This window comes from Heteronotia binoei, chromosome 6, assembly GCF_032191835.1.
Source record: "Heteronotia binoei isolate CCM8104 ecotype False Entrance Well chromosome 6, APGP_CSIRO_Hbin_v1, whole genome shotgun sequence".
Lineage (NCBI taxonomy): Eukaryota > Metazoa > Chordata > Lepidosauria > Squamata > Gekkonidae > Heteronotia > Heteronotia binoei.
Window position 1 is genome coordinate 21,995,971 of NC_083228.1, and position 19,638 is coordinate 22,015,608.

At 42.3% G+C, this 19,638-nt stretch overlaps 1 protein-coding gene across 1 annotated transcript in view; it reads right to left on the reverse strand.

Annotated features, from left to right (window-relative positions):
• Positions 1-1,303: 1,303 nt before the first annotated feature.
• The window catches only part of TMEM26 (transmembrane protein 26), a 39,036-nt gene continuing 20,701 nt past the window's right edge, over positions 1,304-19,638 (reverse strand). The window contains exons 3-6 of the mRNA XM_060241095.1: positions 14,163-14,261; positions 8,953-9,173; positions 5,691-5,767; positions 1,304-1,985 (exon numbers count right to left, since the gene is read on the reverse strand). Of these exons, the coding sequence (XP_060097078.1) occupies positions 1,570-1,985; positions 5,691-5,767; positions 8,953-9,173; positions 14,163-14,261 (813 nt within the window). The 3' untranslated portion in view covers positions 1,304-1,569. The remainder of the gene's footprint in view (positions 1,986-5,690; positions 5,768-8,952; positions 9,174-14,162; positions 14,262-19,638) is intronic.

Here is a 19,638-nt window from a genome sequence, read left to right on the forward strand (position 1 = left end):
TACCCCAATGCAAAAATCCATCTGGTGCATTGCTATAAAAGATGATGGGGAAAACCTGCTCTTACCTCAATCAAACCAATCTTTTCTTTCCCCCTCGCTTAGCTAGCAGCCATAATGAGTGCTATCCACACAGCCAGTTGTGGTATAGTGGCAAAGAGCAGTGGACTCTAATCTGGAGAATGGGGTTGGAGTCCCTACTTCTCCACATGCAGCCAGTTGGTTGACTTTCCGTCAGTCTCAGCACTCTCAGAGCTCTCTCAGCCCCACTACCTCACAGGGTGTCTGTAATTGTGGGGAGAAGAAGGGAAGGTGATTGTAACCTGCCTCTGAGACTCCTTTGGGTAGTGATGAGCAGGGTACAAAACGAACTCTTCTTCAAGAATTTTACTTCCGTGGACGTTGATGTGGGCAATGTAAAAAAAAAAAAATGGCCCCAAAGTCCTTCGGAATAGTGATGAAAGAGGAAATAAAACTCAGCTGACTCACAAAGACTTCTGGAATATAGTCTGAAATGTCACAGGAAGGTTCTTATAAACAGGGTCTGAGTCCTAAAACAGACATTTTATGACACATTGCCTGCCAGCAAATCAACTGAGTTCCCTTCAGACTAAAGAATGTGGAAAGTCAAGGTAACTAAGCTGTCAGCATCATGACCAGTGTCTGTGGTAATATAACAACATTCGGACAGCTGGTTTTTCTTTATATAAAGGAATCATATAACTGTACACTTAGTATCTTATACTGCATTTTTGCATGTTCAAAATGCATAATTTAATTTAATCTAATAAACACTACTGATTTTAAAAATAAAAGATTTGCTTTTAGGTGTCAGAGTAAGGCATGCCACACCAGCCCTGATTGATAACTAAGTTAAAGGGGCAAATGCTTTTGTATAAAACGACCGGAAAATCCTTTATCGGAGTGAACTGTAGTCCCAATAAGATGTTGATATAGCATCGTAAGCGAGGAAGGTCTTGTTTGATTATGTCAAAGAAAAAAGAAATGTGTAACCTTTAGTAATGGATGAAGAGTTTTCATCAGTCCAGCCAAGAGAGAGGAAATTCGAAACCAGTTGTTCTTGCATTCACTGAATGTATAATGTATTTGTGTCCTATCGGCAAAAGGAATGCATTCTTTTCATTCATTTGCTCATCCGTGCTGTTCTCACAGTGGAAAGCATCCTTCCGAGACCCAGTAGCTCCTGCCCCATGCTAGAGCCATGAGCCTGAATTTCAGGCAAATGTTCTGCTAACATGATTCTTCTGCAGTCTGTAATCAAATCTGCTAAGATATCATATTTTAAAAAAATTTCTAATCAACTACTTGTACTTAATCCCTGTGGATAAATACGGTATGGATTTAGTGAGATTCTGCCTGCACAGAAAACATTTCCACTTGGGCGGCTTTGCTCCAACTTCTTGCCTGGTGTTTATTTAAGAATGAAACATTCATCTTGTAGGTAGACAGAGCTTTTAAAAAACTGCCAGAATCGTACAGACTGACTGATAATGCCAGTCCCTTCCAAAGTGGCCAAGGGAGAAACAATGGCATGTCAAAAACAAAAGATCACTAGCATTCGGCAGTAACTGGCAAGGAGTCCTCAAGAGGAATAGTAGCACACTCCCTTCCATCGGTATCACAGCTGTTGGCTGGAAGGCTGATATGGTTTGGATCACATGGGCAACAACTGACGCCTCCTTTCCGGCTGTTCGACTGATACCGCAGCGACGCATGGAAGTCCAATGATAACACTATGAGCCGGTACAGTTGTAACATTACACTTAAGATATTCTTCGCTGTGAAAAACACCAGCATCTGCGTAATGACTTTGAAATGGCCCATCAGGATCAAGCGCACGACGAGAAAAGGGCCATCTTGTATGAACAAGCTGATGCCAATGTTCCAGAGGTCCGCACTGTGTCGGGAGAGGAGCAAACTGAAGACTCTCTTCGATGGGACGGATGAATTGCAGCCAACGTGTTGCACTACAAGTAAAGAGTTTCTTGTTAAAAACATGTTGCGCTACAAGTAAAGAGTTTCATGCCACAGTACAAGGCAAGGGTGGCCAAGCTGTGGCTCCAGAGCCACACGTGGCTCTTTCACACATATTGTGTGGCTCCCGGAAGTCAAGTAAGTGTGCTTAGCACAGTGTCATGGGTGCTGGGGACCCTGCAGAGGAAATTGAGCCTGCAGAAGAAACTGTGCCCCTGCCACCTGCACCAGTGCCCCTGCCTCCTGCTGGAGAAGATCCCAGCCCCCCTGCCTCGCCCTCTCGGGTGGCGCGTGTGCGTGACCGCCTCCGTCAGGACCTCAGGGATCGGAGGAGGGCGGCACGCTCACAAGCAAGACGCTCCCTGAGCCCTGAGTTTTGAGAGGATTCTGGCCCTCCTAAGAGCAAGGATGCTTGAGTTGCAACAGGATCCTGGCTGCCTCTCTGAGCCAGCAATTAGCCCAAATGGGCAACAGCCAGCAGAGGGCTATATAGCTGTAGGCTTTGGGAGGAGGCTTTGTGGAAGTAACTAGTCATCTCCCTGACGTTCTAGCAGCCACTCCGGCTTGACTTTGGTTTCTGGACTCCCTGATTTTGGCTTGTGACTTCTGGACTCCCTGACCTCGGCTTCTGGACCTCGGACCTGCGATACTGGTACAGTGATTTGGATTTGGTGCCTCGGACCCTCCTGCTTACTGGCTGCAGACCTCGGACTGCCCCTGGACTTTGCCTGACCCGGCCCCAGCCGTGACACACACTCAGTCAACCTCTGAGCACTGACCCATAGTCAGGAAACTATTTTCACCTTGTGTGAAGCAGGGAAGGAGGGGGAAATAGGCAGGCTTGCAAGCTCTTCTCCTCCACTTTGCAGGGTTGTGTTGTAAAGTGCATACATATGTGCAAAGAAAGTATTAATGAAGATGTGTGTGTAATAGTTGTTCATGTCTTGCAGCTCTCAAACATCTGATGTTTATTCTATGTGGCTCTTACATTAAGCAAGTTTGGCACCCCTGGTACAAGTGGAAGTGGCCTTCCTAAAATGGTATTTGTTTAGGGCAGAAGAGGACCGGATCTACATGTTTTTTGAGGGGGGGCAAAATTAAAAAATTGCACTTCCTTATGGGCCATTCTATCTTATGGTACCATAGAACACAATGGACTCCATACCCAATTTGGCACCCCCCTCCTCTGTCGGCGCCCGGGGCAAGCAGCCCCTCTGCCCCTCTCTAGAGCTGGCTCTGCGGCAGAATAATTATGATCAGGTGGAGTCTGTATTTCTAGCACTTTTGAGACATTGTGTCCATGTAGATCAGGACCAATTTCCCACTCATCTTGTTTCAGTCTCGTTGCTCCTTTTCCCTGTGGGGCGGTTGCTGGACTTCGCACAAGCTGCCCTGAGCTGGCGAGTTGCCCCAGCCCTTTTCAAGTTCCCTCTGCGGCAGAAAGAAACCGGTTTTCAGAGGATCCTGCCTGCTGCGGAGCGAACTTGACGAGAGGCGGAGCAACTCGCTGGTCCGTGCAGTTTATACAAAATCCAGCAGCAGCCCCACGGAGAAGAGGAGAGTGAGAGCGGCGTAAGTTTAGTAGGAAATCAGTCCAGGAGTTCTGCCTTTGGATGCCGTGTTGTCTGAAATGCTGGAAATATGTATGTTAGGCTCCTGGTGTTTGTGGACATAACATCTCATTCTGGACATTTGTCAGCATTCTGGTTCATGTGGATGAATCATGTGTATTGTCCAGCCCCGACAATTAAGATGTGCTTCACAATCAGTCCTCTCTGTGACCCCACCTTCAGAGGTGAGGCAGGTGGCAACCAAAGACAGCACTTTTTCAGTAGAGGCACCTCTACTGAAATTGCTGAGCAGTGGGGTTAGAAGAGATAAAAGCAAGTACTTCTTCACCCAAAGGGAATTCACTGCCACAGGAGGTGGTGGCAGCTACAAGCATAGACAGCTTCAAAAGGGGATTGAATAAACATATGGAGCAGATGTCCATCAGTGGTTATTAGAAACAGCATATTGTTGGAACTCTTGTCTGGGGCAGTGATGCTCTGTATTCTTGGTGCTTGGGGGGCACAGTGGGAGGACTTCTAGTGTCCTGGCTCCTCTGATGGATCTCCTGATGGCACCTGTTTCTTTTGGCTACTGTGTGACGTGGAGTGTTGGACTGGATGGGCCATTGGCCTAATCCAACACGGCTTCTCTTATGTTCTTATGTTCACCTTGCTTGTGAAATGCCCTTCCCCTCGAAGCTCACCTGGCACCTACGTTGTTTTTTTTCCAGTGCCAGGCCAAATAGTTCCTGTTTACGCAGACTTTTAATTCAGGGGTTGATTTTAAAATACTATTTTAGACTGGAAACGGTTAGCCTGGGAGTTGTCTGTGGTCTCTTTCAGTGCTTGGCTAGGATATTTATAATGCTGGATTTTAATTATTATCTTTTAATGTTTTGTTGATATTATTTTTATTTCCTTGGACAGGTTCCTGGAGAGGCAGCATAAAAATGTTCTAAATAAATAAATACCGCAGAACTCCCACTGTCAGAAAAAGGGGATCACCTACATCAAACCCTCAGGAGTCATTTGTAGGTTACGGTCAGATTCCAGCACTGAGCTGGAGTCTGAAGGTCTGCCCCAGACAGTTACACTAGGGGTGTGTATTCGGATCTAGCTGCGCCTAAAATATACTCAAAAATACCTTATCACTATTTGGGGAGTATATTTCGGCTTCCCAATTGTATCTAGTTTTTTCCAGAAAAAAAACTCCCAAGAAAATACTGGATGTGCTCAGGAATTACCAGTATATCTGAAAACAGTGGAGAGACAGAAGCAGATTGTTTCTGCCTCTCAGCTGTTTGTTAGGCTTCTACTGCAGTCCCTTTAAAGGGACTACAGAAGACAGCCCGAAGATCAGCTGTGCGGGAGTGGGAGAGCCTTGTCTTGGGGGTGGCTTCTTGTGCAGCTCAGTTTAAACCAGGCTGCAAGAGAAGCCAGCAGGGAGAAATCTGCTAGCAAGTAATGCTCTGTATCTGGAGCAAGTGATGCTCTATATTCTTGGTATTTTGGGGGGGGGGCAACAATGGGAGGGCTTCAAGTGTCCTGGCCCCACTGCTGGACCTCCTGATGGTCTTTTGGCCACTGTGTGACAGAGTGTCGGACTGGATAGACCATTGGCCTGATCCAACATGGCTTCTCTTATGTTCTTATGGCACAACAGATTCTGGGGCTAGCTTCTCTTGCAGCACAGTTTAAACTACACTGCAGGAGAAGCCAAGCTAGCCCCAGAATTGGGCTAGCTTTTTTTTTTAATGGTATTTTTCTTCTCAGGTCTATTGGACCAAAAATTAATTGGGATCTCAGAATAATCCCAGATCTGAATACCATACCAGTATTGAGAGTCGATTCTTTGGAAATACTGAATTTTTTCTCAGTTCCAATAGACTTGAGCTGAAAAATACTAATTTTAAAAAACTGCATACTCCTACGTTACACTGGGATAGGTTTCTCAAGACTCAAGTATAATTCTCATGTCTATGTTCATAGCAGAAAGATCTGGAAATGACAAACAGGGATTGGGGGGGGGGCAGGAATGCACAGTAATGCATTTCCAGATGACTTGACATCAGGGGGTGTGGCCTAATATGCAAACAAGTTCCTGCTGGGCTTTTTCTTTTAAAAAAAAGTCCGGATGACAAATATTACCTGCAAGATCCAGTGGAAACTGCAACATACTCCAAGTCCACACAGCTAGAATAGCATATACAAGAGCTTGATTTTTCCTGAAATTAAAAAGAAAACGATACAAGTTATTGGTTTGTTATAGGTTTTAACGATTTTACAGTTACAATTAATTATTATTTATTGTTTTATCTTTATTGTTGTAACCCGTCCTGAGCCTTTCTGTGCAGGGGAGGAAGGCTAGAAATCAAATATAATAAAATAAATAATAAATAAGCAATGCCACCATATTGTAAAGGGATGGAGTCCATCTGATGGAGTCAGTTTGGTGTAGTGGTTTAAGTGCGCGGACTCTTATCTGGGAGAACCAGGTTTGATTCCCCACTCCTCCACTTGCAGCTGCTGGAATGGCCTTGGGTCAGCCATAGCTCTCGTAGGAGTTGTCCTTGAAAGGGCAGCTGCTGTGAGAGTCCTCTCAGCCCCATCCACCTCACAGGGTGTCTGTGGGGGGGGGGGGGCAGGAGAAGATATAGGAGATTGTAAGTCGCTCTGAGTCTCTGATTCAGAGAAAAGGGCAGGGTATAAATCTGCAGTCTTCTTCTGATGTGACTTACAGCTTAGAATTCAACCTTAATGAGGGAAACGCTGCTGTCCTAAGTTGGAATTCTTGGAATCTTAAGATGGAAAAAGTGTTCAGATACACTTGGGATCATTTTTTTTTTTGCCCCCTAATTAGGGGTGGAATTCTATCAGGAGCTCCTTTGCATATTAGGCCATATACCCCTGAGGTAGCCAATCCTCCAAGAGCTTACAAAAAAGAGTCTTGTATGCACTCGGAGGATTGGCTACATCAGAGGTGTGTGGCCTAATATGCAAAGGAGCTCCTGCTAGAATTCTACCTCTGCCCCTAATGATTAATCAAAGCAGTAACACAAACAATCCACTCTGAATATTAGATGTCAAAATAAAGTAGAGGAAATTGACCATATGTGTTTTTGTGTGGGTTTGCTAAGAAAATAAGGAACCGAGATTCTTATCACCCTTTTGTGGAAATATTATGATGACATTCTAAAATTGGTACAGAAATATTTTTCGGTTACTGGGTCAGGGATTCTCAAGGTCAGAGATGTTTAATTGGTGCCCCATGGACCGCATCCAGCTTTTAGTCTGATTTTTCCCCTCTCCATTTGGCATAACTGTAAGTTCAACTTAGTTAGTGGGAAAATAATTCAGAGGCTAAACAGATGTGGGAAATTGGCAACAAAATAAGTTTCAAGCCAACAGTGTGAAGGGCAAGGCATGTTTATATGGTAAATGGACTTGAATTCCTGAACAAAAATATCAGTTCCTTGATGTATATGGATGCAATTCCTTCTCATTTAGCTTTTAGAAGCCACTCCGGTATGGAATCTTTCTTACATTATATGTAAGAGAAACTGCAGTACAGACCATTGCTCAGGGGTGGGATTCTAGCAGGAGCTCCTTTGCATATTAGGCCACACACCCCTGATGTAGCCAATCCTTCTGGAGCTTGCAAAGCTCTTTTTTGTAAACTCTTGGAGGACTGAAGAAGAAGAAGAAGATATTGGATTTATATCCCGCCCTCCACTCCGAAGAGTCTCAGAGCGGCTCACAGTCTCTTTTATCTTCCTCCCCCAAAACAGACACCCTGTGAAGTGGGTGGGGCTGAGAGGGCTCTTACAGCCGCTGCCCTTTCAAGGACTACCTCTGCCAGAGCTATGGCTGACCCAAGGCCATGCCAGCAGGTGCAAGTGGAGGAGTGGGGAATCAAACCCAGTTCTCCCAGATAAGAGTCTGCACACTTAACCACTAGACCAAACTGGCTCTCCAAACTGGATTGGCTACATCAGGGGTGCGTGGCCTAATATGCAAAGAAGCTCCTGTTAGAATTCCACCCCACCATTATTTATTGGAGCAACAAAATATTAAAGATTATAGAAGATACAACTACATGCTGTAATTATCCCCCACCATCCCCAATGTGTAGATAATAGCTATGGTCACACACACTAAATAACACACTTTCAATCCACTTTCCAACTGGATTTTATTGCGTGAACTGGCAAAATCCAGATGGATAGTACAATAAAATTGGACTGAAAATGCATTATTAAGTGTGTGTGATTGCAGCCAATGATAAGAAAATCATGATTGATCCTATATGGCTGCAATCCTAAGAACACTTTCCTGGGAGTAAATTCCACTGAATGAAGAGGAACTTACTTTCCAAGTAAAACTGCTTAAGACTGCTCTTTAACAGTGCAGTCCTACATAGAATTACATCATTCTAAACCCGTTGACTTCAATGGATGTTGAAGCTGTAACTCTGCTTAGGACTGTATTGTAAGTATTGCAGATGTTGTAGAAACCTAACATCCAGACATAGGTATGTCCCCATGCTTACATGCACTCACACACATGAAACATCTTTGCTGGACAATCCCTTGCCAATGAATATTCATTCTGCAATACTTGCTTTTAAAAGCACAGTTATATTTAAATCTGATTGCCCCTTTGAAACCCATGGAATAAGGAACTTGCAAAGGAAGTGAGAAGCATAAGTTGTTTGCCATATCCTTCCTCAGCAGAGTCTCCCTTGGTGGTCCCCCATCCATGTGCTAACCCTGCCTAGCTTCCGTGATGTCATGATATCATGCTTTATCATACCATTCTACAAACCCCCAATGGAACGTCTGTGTATGTGTATAAAGTGCCGCCAGGTCACAGCAAGGGGATTTTGAAGCAAGTTAGAAGCAGAGGTGGTTTGCCATTGCAGAGTCTCCCTTGGTGGTTTCTCATCCAACTACCAACCCTACTTAGTTCTGAGATCTCGTGAGACTGGGCTATACCATACCATTCCACATGCTCCCTATGTAACTTAGACTGATTTCCTACGCACCTTAAGCTGATCTCATGTTCCTCTAGCGTCAGCTTTTTCATGCAGCTAGTGTCGGCTTTTTCATGCAGCAAACAGAAACTGGTTGTTAGAGGTTTCTTTTTGCAGCATGAAAAAGCCAATGCTAGCTGCAGCCCTGGAGCAGATAGTGTGAAATTGGAAGGAAGCCCCGCTGAGAAGAGGAACGCGAGAGCGGCGTAAGGTGAGTGGGAAATCTGTCTCCGTCACAACTAAAGTGGAATCAGTGCTTTCGTTTTTAACCTGCTATTCATCACTGCTTTTACCCAGATAGCTTGACAGCATTTTCAGCTGAAATTCTTAAGAGGCTGGAATGGCCAAGAGTAGTTGGAGTAGCAAAATACTGCCCACCTTACATCCTCTATTTCCAGGGTCTCACTTGCAAATTCAAGAATATCTGCCGCTGTGCCCACAAACATGAGCAGCAGCTGCGACAACTGGTCCCGAGTGATTTCACCGCCGATAGGGAGAAGCCATCTTCCAATAATGAGGAGCAGCAGAAAGGTCTGGTGGAGGCTGAGAGTCCAGACTTTCTCACACACTGTGGAGAGCGTGTTGACCAGATAGAGGGCCTGTTTCACAGGAAGATATAAAAAGCCAGCCGTCAATACAAGATGTCTGTCAAAAAGGAAAAGGAAAGCTGCAAGTGGCAATCTGTCTGTTGCGCCAACTTTCTGAGCTCCTCTGAATGTTTCTGTACAAATTACCAGAGCAGATATTGGTTGGATTTGGATAATACAACAAACAAACAAATACAACACCTGTGGTTTATTTAACCTATGATTTGTGCAGGACTGTTTTTGCAGCAGGAACTCCTTTGCATATTAGGCCACATGACCTCGTTGTAGCCAATCCTCCTGGAGGTTACAGTAGGCCCTGTACTAAGAGCCCTGTAAGCTCTTGAAGGATTGGCTATATCAGGGGGAGTGTCCTAATATGCAAAGGAGTTCCTGCTACAAAAAAAGCCTTGGATTTGTGCAATGAATGTGTTATCCTAGCAGACATAAGTATCAAATCTTGCTGCCTTTTGTCTGCCTTCCACCTCCCAGCAGAGAGGATATCCATCCCTCCCTGTACTCTCCAATGTATCACTGTGACCATGAGGGTGGAACTGCTCAACAAACTGTGGTTTGTGAATTTGGGTATATCACAATAAACCTTTTTTCCTACAAACCAACAAAAAAGCCTAGTCTGAAATCCCAGTTTGGTGCCAGCCAACCAATCAACCAACCCTGATTTGTTGGATTGTCTGCATTCAGAAGACAGAACCATGGTGCAGCAGCTTGCCAGGGAGTAGCTAGTAGATAAGCATGGAACCCCAGGGGAGAGCAATTAGGGGGTGGACACAGAGGAGCAAGAAATAAAAGGAAGAGACGCCAGAGTTTGGGGGAGGAGGAGCTGGAGCGCATCTGCAAGGAACCAAGACCTGTCAAGAGAAGGATGTCAGAGCTGATAGAGCTCCATGAAGTAACCTGAGGAAGACAGTTGGAAAACTTCAGACCTGGATATTATCAGAGAGGATGAAGAAAAATATGCCTCCCGGCAGGGGTGGAATTCTAGCAGGAGCTCCTTTGCATATTAGGCCACAACCCCCTGATGTAGCCAATCCTCCAAGAGCTCACAAGGCTCTTTTTTGTAAGCTCTTGAAGGATCGGCTACATCAGTGGGGTGAGGCCTAATATGCAAAGGAGCTCCTGCTAGAATTCCACCCCTGCCTCCCAGAGAGAAGCAATGATGAAGACAGCCATAAGCCTTCCTACCAGAGAAAGGGCTGCCCTTGAGGGAGGAACTGGCAGACGGCCTTCAAGGACTGCGGGACAACTGAGTGTCCCAGATGGATTTTAAAAGGGAAAACCCATTAGTATGTTGGTTTAAAACTAGGAATAAAATAAGTCTGATCTGTTAAGTACCAGAGAGGTGAAATTAGCTCTGAGCAAACTTCTTTGAGCATACTTTGGAACCAACTCACACTTTACTTTCTCAGACAATTCTTGAGGGGCAGGAAGAAAGCTCTCCTTTTTGAGAGAGTTTTCTCACAGCTCATAATGTTGGCAGCACCTTATCATATTGCTGTCTTTGGTTATAACTGTCTTCTCAAAACTTCTTCTATTGTTTTTTTAATCCAAGTCATAGACTCTGACCACAGCTGGCACAAATCTAAGCAATGACTGCCAAAGGATGGTTCTTTAAAAAATTCCAGAGAACTGTGTGAAAGCCTAGCAGCGAGGTTGACTTAGTGTCTTACATATGAGACTTTTTTGGGGTGAGGGGAGTTTTTCGCTTCCTTCTACATGGCTTAAAGAGATAATATAAGAATTCTTTTATTATTAAGCGGTTGTTTCTTTGGTCTGAGGAGCTTCCCCATATGTTGACCAACTACCTCCAGGATTGCACCATCTCTCCTCTTCCTGAGTTTGGGAGCTGCCAATATCCGGAAGCTTTTATTTTTAAATCATCCTTCGGAAGGACTTTGTACAGTTCTGTGTGAACTGTTATTAGTACGATAACAAACTAACACGGAAACATAAGAGCTGCTACCTTTTAAATGTGTGGTTAAGAAAAAGAAAGAGAGAGAAGGAACAGTTTTATGAAATAGCAAACTATATCACCAATGAAAGTTCTGTGGTAAAACTCCCCCACCAGTTTCTCTATTAGCCTCTATTAACCTCTGTATAAGAATTTTAATTCTAAACAACAACAACAAGAAGAAGAAGACGACTGCAGATTTATACCTTGCCCTTCTCTCTGAATCAGAGTCTCAGAGTGGCTTACAATCTCCTTTATCTCCTTCCCCCACAACAGACACCCTGTGAGGTGGGTGGGGCTCAGAGTGCTCTCACAGCAGCTGCCCTTTCAAAGACAACTCCTACGAGAGCTATGGCTGACCCAAGGCCATTCCAGCAACTGCAAGTGGAGGAGTGGAGAGGAATTTTTCATGTAACCAGCTTTTTATTGGGAAATATTAATATTTCTTAGCTCAAAATGGCAAGTCTACCCTCTTTTGGGATATGCGTGTATGACACCCTGCCTTTTCATTGGATATATGAATATGGCACTCTGCTTTCCTATTGGGTATTTGGTTTTTTGATACTCTGCTTCCCCAATGGACAATTGGGCCTCTTGATGTGAAGTAACTGACCCTAGAAAACAGGCCACCCTACCTGTCAAGAGTACCTTCCTAGTACTCTTCCCAGCTTCCTATTATTCTTGGTGGTAACAATGTATTGAAGGAATCTGGGTTAGTGGGCATTAAGATCTTAGTTATAATAAGAGAATTTCTTATGGCTTTGTTTTTCTGCAAAGGGATTGTCTTACAATATGAACCAGTTAGAACAGGGATGTCAAACATGTGGCCTGTGGGCCAGATTAGGCCCATGAGCAACTTTTGGCTGTCATCTGCTTCCTTCTCCCTCTCTCTTGCTTCCTTACATGTCACAGATTGCTTTTATTTTAAATTTTAAAAAACTTTCAATTGTGTTTGTGTCCTTTATAAAGTTTATATCTCTGCCATTTGTGATTACATTTTATGGCATGTATGGTCTGGCCTGACAAGGTCTCATTTATGTCAGATCCAGCCCTCATGACAAATGAGTTCGACACCCCTGAGTTAGAATATTTTGATAATTTAGATATGAAAGCAAATAATGCTTACAGAACTTTGTGATTTTGAACATGTAATTTCATCCGATAGAAAAGATATACTAAGATGCGTTATTTGTCATTGCATACAATTAGCATTTCCATTAAACCACTTAGATAATGGTAGAAAGAGCTGAGCCACAAGATTTATGTGCCTGTGTGCAAATATTTGTATTCAGATGGTTTGCTATTCTCTACAAGTAGGACAAAATGGCTTTAAAATGATTTATCAGTGGCTTCTTCACCATGGATATTAGCAAAGATCTAGAGAGGGTTGTGGCAAAATGAGCCTGCACAGGCATGCAGGCGCTGTTTCCACCTTGCCTTCCTGGGTTTTTCTCACACTGCAGAGGCTTTTCTTCTGCTCTTGAGTAGCTCACCACCACCACCACCTGACCTTTTGCTGGAAGTACCCACTGGGAGAGTTGGGACCCCCAGCTTCCTTTTCAAGTTCTGAGGTCTTGCCTCTGTGTCTCCCACTGCCCAGGGCTTGGTCACCATGGGGACAGTTTATAGCCTTATGTGCCCTTGGATGGATAGCCACTTACCAACCATCTTCCTTCTTCTTGGTGCCCCTTTGAAAATAGCATGTCCAAGATGGTGGAAGTCTATGTGGTTCAAAGAATCACTCTCAGCACCCAAAGTTACAAAGTATTTATTAAAAAGAAACTCTTTACAGGCATACTTTTAGCACAGCACCAGACTGAGCAAGGGATCCAAAAGAAATAGGTAAAATGCAAATTCTCTGTCCCTGAGCAAACTTCTTGGTGTGGTGGTGTAGTTTGGTGTAGTGGCTAAGTGTGCAGACTCTTATCTTGGAGAACCAGGTTTGATTCCCCATTCCTCCACTTGCACCTGCTGGAATGGCCTTGGGTTAGCAATAGCTCTGGCAGAGGTTGTCCTTGAAAGGGCAGCTGCTGTAAGAGCTCTCTCAGCCCCACCCACCTCACAGGGTGTCTGTTGTGGGGGAAGAAGATAAAGGAGATTGTGAGCTGCTCTGAGTTGCTGAGATTTGGAATGGAGGGCAGGATATAAACCCAATATCATCTTCTTCTTCTTCTTTCACTATACATGTCCTATCACATGTTAAAATAGGACAGCCTTCTAAATATTAGGATGTTCTAGATCTCTACAGAATTACCATTACCATGAAGCTTCCTGTAGCTCTCCAGGTGAGTACATGGTTAATGGCTGCCTGCTCAGTAGAGAGGTCTGTGTGCTGTCATGGATGAAGCACTCAAGGAAAAGAAAAGACCTCCTTCCTGCTGCAAGGGAATTTTTATCATATCTCTTTCTCCATCCACTACTGGGTCAACCCAAGTCAAAGTATTTCCTAGGGCTTCTTCCTGCAGATTTTTCCTGTATCTGTTCTAGCCTAAGGACCTCCACCTCTCTGTTCCCTGCTAGGAGCAGGGAGAAGGTCAGAGCTTGACCATTCCATTGCATAGACCTATTAGCATTTATACAACGGTAAGTCTGGTAAGTGACTGCCCTAACTTCCTCTTTCCCAGCCTGTTCTCTCTCCCCCCCGCCCCTCAAAAAAAAAAAACCCTGTTAAAATGCAGACTGGAGGTTTGGTTCATTTCAAACCTCCCAGGAGAAAATGCATTTCTTCACAAGGGTCCTCTTGTAGATGTAGGTCTTGTTGAAAAGGACAAAAGCAGAATTCTATCACATATGGTAGAACTGTAGTGTCACAGTATTTCTGGAAACTGATTACAAACTCTGTATTACAAAAATGTTCCCTGCTCCTGGAACATTGTACAACTGAAGGACAGTTTTGTTCATGTTGGTACTGCAGAAGTCATAACGAATAATGGAACACAGTTTGCAACAACTGAATTCAGGCTATTTCTGATATCTTTGTTATTTCAAGGATGAAGTGGAGATGCTAATTTCATGAGATTGTGAAAACCACTCACCTTCTCTAGTATGTGACCATCTGTGGCATCATTTTTATAAGTGTGTTCCTCTCTTTCACTGATATTCTGCACAGGCTGCTGAGATTCATTAAGGCAAAACTGCAATAAAAAAGGTGATTCAGATAAAATTCAGTGTCTTTCTGAATAGGCATTTATTAAAGTAGCTCATAATGCCAACACACTTATAATGCAAGCTACAGCAAAGTTACAGGCTTCTAAGTTCATTCCCTCCCCCACAATTCCTATAACCTTTAATGGCATAACAATAGCTTACAAAAAGGAATGAGGATACAATTTGCCCATATGTCAATATAGCCCATAAAACAATATAGATACATCGAACTGTAATGCCAATTGATAATTAATAATAGGGATAAAAAGGACAATAATCTTAATCTTGAGTATTACAGACAACAAAAAAAGAATGAAATTTTACAGTAAAAAGGCTTAACAGGGGATATGATTAAACATTTTTTTAAAACCTTTAATGGGATAAAACATAGACAGGATCCAAAATGGGTGAAACTGACTAAAAAAATTACACTGGCCAAAAAGGCAGTCAAAACAACACCACAGAAGAACCAATCAGATATTAATTGCCCTTACCCAAAATTATGATAGCCCCTATGCAATACACCAGCCACACACCCAGCCACCAGCCCCATCAATCTAGGTGATCCACCAGCAAGCAAATACTGGACAACTCCTACTAGAGAGCTGGAAAGGTCAGAAGTAATAGGATCACAAGTTGCTGATGAAACCCTCAGAACCAGCACCAGCCCGAGGGTGCATGGTGCCCTAGGCAAATTGGTGGCCTGCCACCCCCCTCCACAATGCCCCCCACGCCTCCCCCCATGGTGCCGCCCCCCCCCATGCCTCCTCCTCCATCCCTTCCCTATCCCAGATCTATTTCAATGCCCGGAAGGGTGATCAAGTGCCCCTCCAGGCTGTCTAAAGGCAGCCCCCCTCCAGTCAATCAGCTGATCGGAGGATAAAACTGCGCTGTGCAAGCTCACTCAGCGCCCAGGCAGGCCAGCAGCAGCATGAACACTGGGTTTGTTCACATTACTGCTGGTCTGCCTGGGAAGTGGTTTGTTCGCACTGCTGCCGGCCTGCCTGGATGCTGAGTGAGCACGCACAGTGCAGTTTTACTCGCCGATCAGCTGATCAGCGGGGGGTGGGGACTGGCAGAAGGAAGTAAGAGATAGCGAGAAGGAAGCAGATGGCAGCCAGTTGCTCAGGGGGCTGATTTGGCCTCCAAGACTGCATGTTCAACACCCCTGGCTTAGAATATATGGTATTTTATACATTTTATGTAACACATTTTAGCGGCCATTTTTTCAAAACTTTTCAATTCTAATACATTTTTACCATATGTGGATAAAGTTAGCATGGGGCTTATCACAAAAACTGCAAGGATTGCTGGCATTCTTGCCAACCTGGCTGGACGGAGGTGCCAGTAGTATAACTTTGTGATGGCATTAGCTTGACAGCTTTTGGGGAAATCACAGAGCATCCTGTAACATGGTGATATCACTTCCAGTCACACAGCTAGAAATGATGTCATAATGTAGCAAGAAACTGTTTCTGGATACAAAGAAAGCATTTGGCAACATCTCTTTTTTAATGGAAGTACTACAAAACATGAATTGTGGAAACAAATTTTTAAATTGGATGCAAAGTATTTATACTGATCAGCATGCTAGAGTTCTAGTAAATAGTTCCCTATAAGAGAAAATTGAGGTAACAAAAGGAACTTGACAAGGCTAACCAATATCACCATTATTATTTATCTTGCTGATGGAAATATTGGCGATAAAAATCAGACATGATATGAGGGTTACTGGAATAAAAGAAGATGAAGAATGTAAAATGAAAAGTATGTGGATGATGTGGATGGTGTCATAACAGTAACAAAACCAAATATTTCAATGAAATACAAAATGGAACAAATAATCAGATTTGGAACCTATTCCAGATACAAATTGAATAAAAAGAAGACCAAGACAATGTCATTAGAGATGAAAAATGAAGAGCAAGAAGAGATAAAGAAAATAACAGAGTGTACATTCACTAAAAAAACCAATAAAATACTTGGGGATTTTTGTAACAGCACAAAATCATACTTGATTTAAAGATAACTATCAAAAAGTCTGGACAAACATTACTGAAGATTTGCAAAGATGGGAAAGATTGAAAATTTCACGGTTGGGAAGAATTTTGCCTGTTAAAATGAACACTTCACCAAGTTGTCTTTTTTGTTTCAAGTGTTACAAATTTACATAGACAAAAAGACTTTAAACAAATGGCAGAAAACAAAAAACCCACCACTTTTATATGGAATGGGAAGAAGCCAAGAATAAGATTTAAAATATTAGACAATGAAAAAAGAAGACTGAATATTAAACTGTATCAATAAGCAGCTGCATTGGTTTGGATCTCAGACTGGATCACAGATCGAAACAAAAGGAGCACAAAATTGGAAATAACTAACATGAAAGAAGGAATCCACAATTATTTATAGATTAAGAAATCATTAAAAAAGAATTCAAAGACAAGATGGTAACTATATTTTGAGAAATGGACTTCTAAGAATATGGTTCCAATGCAAAAACAGAATAAGCTTGTCTTCATCGCCACTGACATCCCCAATCAATACCTATTATGACAGTAATACAAGAAAGAAAACTGACCATGTAACTTAGGAATATATGATAAGACAAGGAAAAATTAAACCTTGACAAGAGATTTATAGGAGCTGTACCATGGCTATTATAGGATTTACAGGAGGAAGAGCCATTCCATGGCTATTATATTATCAAATGTTATCTAAATATAAAGAAGAAATAACAATGGAAGGAGGTCAACTGAGAGAGAAAATGTTCACTGGAGATCTAAACACCTATTAGGAAAATTTTATAAAATGGTATAGCAATGATACAAAAACAAAGCAAGTAAAAAAAACTATATGAGAAAATGGATGTAAAACTTTGGAGAGAACATATGTATGAGCCAGTGGGAAAAATTATGGACTAAAGAAATCAAATTTACTGAATCTCAAACAGTAAGGGAGAATTGGTACAAAATGTTTTTAGATGGTATAATATGTCCAAATATATTGCAAAAACTAACAAAGGATACGATGGGAAGTGCTAGCAATGTCAGAGTACAGATGCAACATTCTATCATATGTGGTGGACATATAAGAAAGCAAGGAAATATTGGACAGAGGTACATGAAGAAATGCAAAAGTTATTAAAAACTTAAGTGTGTGATGGACCCCAAAGGTATGTTACCGAACATCATACAAAGTAATATTATAAGAACATATACTGAATTATTTAGTTGTATGGTAATAGTTGCAAGAGTAACATTCATGGCAAAATAGAAAGCAAAAAAATGTCCAGAATTAAAGGAATGGAAAAATAAATGAAATGAATACATGGCAATAGCAAAATTAACATCTTATGTACGTAACTGACCCATTTAAATTATTAAATTGCTAAAACAGAAAATGATAAAAAGTGTCAGGCAATATGTATGTAGAATGGAATGTTAGATATGAAGTAATTAGGGAAAGATGAAAAACAAACAAAATTAACAAAAAAAGTGTATATAAAGTAATTTTTTATGCAAGAAAGTTCTGATCAATAATAAATTCAGGCTTATTTTTATCTGTATATGTAATTCTTGTCTTTGTGTTTTTGATTAGATATTGTAGATGATGTAGTTATAGGAGATCATATATGATTGTTTATGCATATCCTTATATAATGTGATTGTTTATAAACAATGCAAAAAGCGAGGCAAATAGGTCAAGCTGTAAATCTTTTAACAAATTTTAAAGTAACTTTAAATAATAATCTTTTAAATTCTTTTTTACTATTATAACCCTCAAGTCATCAAATTTTAATATGCAGATTCTTTGTGGGACTTTTTTAAAGGTACTTTTAAGGTTGTTCTAGATGGCTAAAATGTTCTGGTCAATGGCTGTAATAATAAACTGAACTGAACTATAACGTGATCGTTGTGTTATTTGTATGATTGTAGTTATTATTATGTGGTAAAAATAATTTAAAAATTTTAAATGTAGCAAAAAACCATTTCAGTGAGTAATGCCCCCAGTCTCCCAGAAATTGCCAGCCAAGGTCTGGAAAAGAGCGTCCTGTTCCTTTAATAGAGGTTTAATGGATGCTATTTCCCAGATGATAATATTTACTTCTACATCAAGAAAAGCTCCAGCTATTTATTTCCATACATTAATTCTGTATAAAAGGGACAGACTGTTTTTCTCCAGGCCTGTTGGCAACTCTTTATGTGAACAATGCAGGAAGCAGCTGTGTTACAATGATTTATATGCCACAGAGTTGTGCATTCTTCTTCACAGTTGCAACTCAACGTGGCAGCAGAATTCTGAGATGGTAGAATGGATGTGTTCAGACAGTAGGTGGGGAAAGCAGCATGTTTAATGTTCTTCCATGTAAAAACTTCCTGATTTTTTTTTTTTAAATCGCACCCCAGGGAGAAAGCACATGCTGTGCTAATTTCCCATTTTTAGGGAATTATTAATGTATGGAAATGTTGAAAAATGCAATCTTTAGCCTGCAGTCTGAAGGGCTACATTCTATTCTGCTACCTGAGCGTTATGCTACTTTATCGTCTCATTCTGCTCCACGTGCATACCAGGCCTGAAAAGCAGGGCATTCTTGTAGCAGGAACTGCTTTGCATACTAGGCCACACCCCTCTTATGTAGTCAATCCTCCAAGGTGGGGGCAGGGGATCCCCCTATTTGGAGGCCTTCCCCCCCACTTCAGGGTCATCAGAAAGCAAGGGGAGAGGGACATGTCTGCTGGGCACTCATTATTCCCTATGGAGGCTGATTCTCATAAGGAATAATGGAGAATTGATCCATGGGTATCTGGGGCTTGGGGGAGCTGTTTTTTTGCAAAATTGCAGCATAGCATCCAACACCTCCCCTCAAAAGACCCTCCAAGTTTAAAAAAGATTGGACCAAGGGGTCCAATTCTATGAGAAGGTGCTCCTATCCTTCATTATTTCCAATGGAGGGAAGGCATTCAAAAGGTGTGTGGTTCCTTTAAACGTGATGGCCAGAACTCCCTTTGGAGTTCAGTTATGCTTGTCACAACCTTGCTCCTGGCTCCACCCCCAAAGACCCCAGGTATTTTTTGAATTGGACTTGGCAACCCTACTTGGAGGATTGTCTCCATCAGGGGTGTGTGGCCTAATATGCAAAGGACTTCCAGCTACCAAAAAAAAAGCCCTGCTGAAAGAAATCTTTTCCGAAAAGAAAACCATGGAGGGGAGTGTTGTTGTCAAGTCACAGCTGAGTTATGGTGACCCTTCTGGGGTTTTCAAGGCCAGAGATGTTCAAAGGTGGTTTGCCATTGCTTGCCTCTGCCTCACAACCCTGGTATTCCTTCGTGGTTTCCCTTCCAAATACTAGCCAGAGCCAAC